Source organism: Pungitius pungitius, chromosome 15 (genome assembly GCF_949316345.1).
Source record: "Pungitius pungitius chromosome 15, fPunPun2.1, whole genome shotgun sequence".
In the NCBI taxonomy this organism is placed as follows: Eukaryota; Metazoa; Chordata; class Actinopteri; order Perciformes; family Gasterosteidae; genus Pungitius; species Pungitius pungitius.
The window spans coordinates 18,070,961-18,077,233 of NC_084914.1; the positions used below are offsets into that span (position 1 = coordinate 18,070,961).

Here is a 6,273-nt window from a genome sequence, read left to right on the forward strand (position 1 = left end):
CACTACGTCTAATCAAAACCAACACATTGTAAATAAACCATATCGCTCATAAAGCCATGAACATTACTAACTCACATACAGCGTTGTTTATTTAACACAGCAACCAATTTAAGTCCTACCAAATAAAATCTTATTTGGCAAATGCATGTGTGTATTAAACGTCGTTGAGATAGAGCATCGAGGCAGCAGTGGCAAGAAGGGCGACGGTGGTTGCCATGGCAGCACCTTAACAACAGAGAGGAGAGTTAGGACAGACTCATGCCATGACTAGAACTCCCTCATCCTGGGAAAAGGGGCGAGGAATAAACAGCAAACATCACAATGATGTTACAGCATCATCAGCAACACATCCGCCCCTCTACACCGGGGACCCGCGTGAGTTTACATCGTGCCGTGATGTCAGGAGGCGGAGCATTAAACAGTGGAGGTTCTTTTACCAAAGTAGTTCCTCTTGGATTGCGGTGCTTCAGCGGTTTCCACCGTGGCCTCTGGGAACACACAACACACCTTTTCACAAACCGTGATGACACAAAGGCTCTTCTTCAACACATCAGAACACACACTGCTCAGCTCAGCTCTACAAATACTAACAGCGTACGTCGGCTTTGGATGGAATTCTTCTGAATACTCGTTATAAGGTAATGGTCCATCCTTTCATGGCCAGAAACAAAGATTTCCCCAAAAACCCCTCTGTGCTTTTGGCCAGATGAAACCTTAAACTCTGCCTTGCAGTTGTTGCATCTGACAACGAGTTGCAGTTCAGAACAAAAAATTTGTATCTATATTATATATTCGATTTATATTTTCTGTTGTTTATTGTCATGGTAAGCATATTAATTATTTGATTGTGGATAGAAATTGGCGTTGTAACGTCACAGTGACATTTGATCACCAAATTTCAGTGGAAATTCCCTCCAGTGAATTGAAGTCACACAATGTCCTCAAAATTAAAATGATGAGTTCAAATCCTACTTGCTAAAGGGAAAGCACCAGCCCCGTGGTGCAGGAGACACACTCGTCCTACCGTGTACGCCATCTCTCTCCCAGACCTCGGCAGGCGTCTCCCGCCTGGTGTCCAGGTCTTTCTCTGCTGCGTCCATGTCCAGCATCTCCTTCAGCCTGTCAATCACCTCAGACGGGCCCTCGTCACTGAAGCGGTAGTCGCACACGCACACCGGGCCGCTCGCTTCCACCGGGCAGAAGACGCGATGAGGGAGACAGAATTGCTCTGAAAGAAAATACAGACTCAGTAAGGAGGGCGGTGGAGGTAAACATTGTATGTTGCTGTCAGACATAAAGACGCCACGGTGAGGCCATTTGTAGCAGTAGCATGATAACGGCGTGGTGCATTGTCCATTTCCCAACAACCTCTTTCCAGATGCTTCAAAGACGTCACACTTGAAGAAATTACCCAGAGCTTTCTGTGTTAATTTGCTCAACAAAAGCTAACCATTAACTTGCTTATGAAAACGAAAGGTCATTGGAGGCAAGAAGTAAATGACAGTACGGTGTGTGACAGGAAGCTGCAGGTAGCCATGCTAGTCCTGTGTGACCTGGATGACTGAACGCATTAGTACGTATCCAGGAATCATTTAAAGTGGTACCAGATCACACCAAAGAAAAACAGCAGTAACACAACCCACAGTGCATTGAAAATATATGTTTTGTTTATACACACACACACACACACACACGGCTGCACCTCAATACATTCAGGCCTGTAGACGTGGTGAAGACAACTTGCTGAAGTTCAGAGCGAGCATCAGAATGGAGAAGAAAGGGGATTTAAGTGACTTTAACGTGGATGGGTGTTGGAGCCAGACGGGCTGCTCTGAGTACGTCACAAACTGCTCATCTACTGGGATTTAAACACACAACCACCTCTAGGGTTTACACAGTATGATCCAAAAAGAGGAGATATCCAGAAAAGCAGAAGGTATGTGGACCAAAGTGCCTTGTTGATGTCAGAGGTCAGAGGAGCATTTAAAAAAAACACTCGTTACAACCAGGAAATGTAGAGTTCAATGTCTGAACGCACAACACGTGGAACCTTGAAGAAGATGGGCTCCAGCAGCAGGAGACCCCAGCAGGGCCTCTCCTGGCAGCAGGGAACCTTTGGCATTGTTTACTCGCCGCTGCAACTCTTATTCAACTGGTTTGTGCAGTCGGCTAATCATTTCCCTGCAGTTCTCTCCGGTACATGTGCTCCTCTCTGCACACGGATCCCACCTCTTCACTGGGATTGGTCACCCCTGAACCCGCCCACTACTTGGACCTCAACCTTCACCTCGACTTCCACGGTAGACCGAGGCTGCTGATTGGTGGAGCACTCTGCTGCGTGTACCTCTCTGATGTTTGTCTCTGCTGCCGCCCTCGCTCGCCCCTCCCGACGTCAGCAGCTCCTCCAGCACCATCTGAGCCCTCGTGGTCACCGTGGAGACCGCGTCCCTCTTCAGCAGCTGTCCACAGGCATAATGTCCCCATCAAAGCCGACAGTGGTGGAAAGCGTTTGCCTGGGATTTGGATCGTGTACCTTCTCGGCCAGTCTGGCCTTGGGTTTGTTGCTGTGCAGGTACGCTGTGCTGTAGACCGCTCCTCTGACTGACACGCTGCCTCCGCACCGCTGGACCACATCCGTCAGCCTCCGCTCATCCTAGCACACACAGGAAATCCTGGTGCTCTGTTATTCACAGCACATATGAAGCTCCAGTGGAAAGATGGGCAACAACTAGAGCAGTATTCATATGTGTTTTACTCATATTTGTTGTTTCTGGGGAGTGACTAAAAGAAAAAAGCAAGACCAACTCAGTACCTTATCTATAAACGGGAATACATGCAGATTCTTAAGGCAGTTTGCACATCATGTGTTATTGGAAAGACATTAATTAAATGCTCTAGAAATGAGATAAAAAGAATAGTTTCAGAGAGTTAAAAGACTCATTTTCCTATTCAAAGAATAAACAAGATATAAAGAGGACAAATACATAAGAAATACAGAATAGTCAGCTATTCATGATTCCACCGCCAGTCACAGTCAAACTATCAAAGTGATGGGAACAAATGATAACTCAGCATTTATCATTGATAAGAACGTGGCGGCTTCACAATAAAAAAAGTATTATTGGTATAAGATGCTGTAAGATCAGGAAGGTACACACAGGGGTTTGGGTCTACAACTACATACTGTATCTAGCACTCTCTAGTCTGAATTGCTTTGGTTGCAGAGTGGTAAAGGAACCCAAACGGGAACCTGCATGCTGGATTAGAAGGGTTTCATATTGGATTCAATGTAGGTGATAAATATCAGGAACAAAGGTGCTCAAAAGGAGTACGGCAGACATAAACATGAAAAAGATGGTGGTAGAAATGAAATAACGTGGCGACACTTATTCACTACGACCCTCCTATGGGTCCCGATCCAGTGTTTGGGAATGACTGGATTATACAATACACTGTGTGTGTGTGTACATCATCAATTCATCCTAATGACAGATGCTTTAGTTTAATAATGTAGGTGTGTATCATGTTCATGTTCGTTTCTTACCGATGTGATGAGGAGCTGAGCGGTGTACGTCGGTCTCGCGTTCCTCTTCTACAAAAAGACAAACAAGGAGACAATCACAACAGCTTCCACTCAGGGCAAGGAATCGTTGGTCCTCGTGGTTTCATGCAGCTCTTTGAGGCTCTTCAAATATATATTTTATTTACTTATATTCTTAGGTGGCATTTTAACCTGTGTATGTATCAAGCATCTCAGAGTCACGCCGAGGTATTTCAACAGCTGTTTCAAATCCTTCAAATGAAAGGAAATGACTGTACTACGTATTCAGTGTCCAAATATGGCCACCGCGCTCACACTGCCTTCCTGCGCTCCCTCTGTCACCCGCTTCACCCCATATGACACATATTGAACATATTGAAATAGTGAATATGGCGTTGAACAGTAGGGTGATGCTTGCTAATAGCATTAGTTCTACTGACGCTACTCTATGTATTAGCATGTGATGCGTTCCACTCTTTCACTCTGACCAGTTCAACATTGAAGACATCCTTCAGGACACGCCTGTCAGTCCCGACCTCTGTGAGCATTGCCATCTCTACAGGGAGTCCCTCAACAACCCAAAAACACTGTGACGGAATCAAGCTTTTCCAAAAGCATCTCTCCTCCCTCACTATGTCAGCCTGAATATTCTCCAAACAGCTTCGGATTGGATGGGTTGGTTTTGGCAGAGAAAAGAGTTCAAAGGGCATCACCCTCTCATTTTGGGCCATTTAAGGGAAACGCTTGATTAGTACCAGCTGTTCTCCAGTTGGACGCAATACTGTGGTGGAGTGCCTTTGAGCAATAAATGCAGATGTAAGGTGGAATTTCATGTTGGTTAGATCTATAGAACCTGTCCTCCCGCGAGCTCGGTGTCCGCTGCCGGCCTCCTTCCGTCGATCAGACAGACGGCGCTCTCCACCCGGCGTGCCCACCCTCTGAGCCCCTCCTGAAAGAAGCACAACCTGAGAACACTTCCACTCACAAGGAATCCCCCCGCTGGCGTGGCTTGCTGTGCTCGCGTGCTGACCTTTAGACATTTGTCCGTGTCCTCCGTAGCCGCTGTATTGTCTGGCAGCGGCACCAACACGTCCACGCTCAGACAACAGGACACCGTGCTCCAGGAGGAACACACGCCCGACTGGTACTTCCAGTCTGCAGGCTTGGCCACGCTCTGCAACCGCCAACAGACATGACTGATGACAACGCCACGTTGCGAGTCCGATATACACCACAGACTGAGTGCAAGTAGAGGGGGGGAAACCAACCTTGGGGTCCTTGACGTCGAAGGTTCGGCATAAGGTTCTAACAAGAGGGGTTAAAGAACATCCCCCATTGGGATCTGGTGGCTAAATGATTCAACCACATAGGATGCGCAAAAGGATACTTTCTGGTTTGGGGGTTGACGTGCAGCACAACGCGGTCGGAGACGTCCTCTGCAGAGTTCCACAGACGCTCTGTGGAGATCAGGTTCTCCACTGCAAAGACCAGCTGCACCAGGTTCAGAGGAACAGAACGCGATTAGGCACATAAGCATCAGGGATATTCATTGATTTTAGGGACAAGATTCAGCGGCTGACAGCTTCCCATAAGGGAAGCCGAAACGTCTCCGTACCCCCCGAATGGCTAGTTGTCAGTTTAGGAATCCCTCGATTTAACATACAGCAGTGAAGACCAATGTCAGAATCTCCCCATCAGACACAACAACATGGTACAATGGGGTAGGTTGAAAAATTCGGAAGTGAGCCCTTTAACATCTATGGACTCCCAGAGAAGCTATGTTTTTATATTTGATAGTATTTTAATCTTATTGTTGATTTACTTTTCATTGTAAGCCACGGGTGGTTTATAAGGAAACTTCCAAGCAAAATGATTTTCTGTCTCGTAGTGGCCAGAAATGCACCCCTGCTACTTTAATAACATTAATGCATCACGTAAAATGTACGTTTTCACCTGTCGCAGTGTGGCGAGTGTGTCCTTGGCGTCGTTGTCAGTGACGATGAAGACACCCAATACGGAGAGACCTCCGGGCAACATCCGAGACACCTGCAAACAGCAGCAATGTAAACGCTTCGTAACAGCTGCAGAAACTTTTTGTTGGCAGCCGTAGTTCTCCTGCTGCCCCCTCAGATTTTCAGTTTTCCGGTCTAACAACAATGAACACAACCCATACGGTACGTTGTGTGTTCTCCTTTCTGTTGGACTGTGTGCGCTCCATGTATAAAGCGTGTCAATACCACATGAGTGTGCATTAAATAGAGCCTCGCTCACCTGTCGGGCATGCTCAGTCACCCACTCCTTGTCCAGGGAGTTCCCACCCGATGCAGCACACTCCTCCCTTTGGGGTGTCCGAGTTGCCGTGACGACATACTCCCTCTGGGTTGAGCTCTGAAATGATTAGTCATCGATATCGATTGACCTGTCGTCACTCACACATACAGCAAGCAGTCCTTTGTGTCATATCATCAAATACCTCCAAGAAGCCCTATTTGAGCCGTTTTACATCCTGAACAATGTGTTGTTGTGTGTTACAAGTAAGGATATGTTCCTAGTTACATCTGCACTCACAGAGATGCTTGTGTGCAGCTTTACCTGTCCAATGAGCAGGCCGGTGACTGGAACTACTTTTTGTTCACATTGTTTAGTCAGATATCCCTCCACGGCATCTTCGACTATGTAAGTGCGACCCATACTGCCAGGACGGCGTGCAGAGTGTGAGGGCGATGGAAGAT

The 6,273-nt window shown here is 47.0% G+C and overlaps 1 protein-coding gene across 1 annotated transcript; it reads right to left on the bottom strand.

The window, feature by feature from the left end:
- Positions 1-67: 67 nt before the first annotated feature.
- odr4 (odr-4 GPCR localization factor homolog) lies at positions 68-6,269 on the bottom strand. The gene is made up of 13 exons (XM_037458490.2): positions 6,134-6,269; positions 5,813-5,929; positions 5,495-5,587; positions 4,929-5,032; positions 4,810-4,846; positions 4,572-4,715; positions 4,395-4,490; positions 3,545-3,592; positions 2,534-2,653; positions 2,345-2,459; positions 1,025-1,228; positions 438-488; positions 68-225 (listed from the first exon to the last, which is right to left on the bottom strand). The coding sequence occupies exons 1-13, from the start codon at positions 6,230-6,232 to the stop codon at positions 155-157; spliced, it is 1,299 nt and encodes a 432-aa protein (XP_037314387.2). The 5' UTR covers positions 6,233-6,269; the 3' UTR covers positions 68-154.
- Between the last annotated feature and the right edge of the window lie 4 nt (positions 6,270-6,273).

Coding starts and splice junctions, on each gene's coding strand:
- odr4 (XM_037458490.2), bottom strand. CDS start 6,232: ATGGGTCGCACTTACATAGTCGAAGATGCCGTGGAGGGATATCTGACT. Junction 5,033..5,494: donor CACTCGCCACACTGCGACAG/GTGAAAACGTAC, acceptor AACCTGGTGCAG/CTGGTCTTTGCAGTGGAGAA. Junction 4,716..4,809: donor TCGACGTCAAGGACCCCAAG/GTTGGTTTCCCC, acceptor TGGCGGTTGCAG/AGCGTGGCCAAGCCTGCAGA.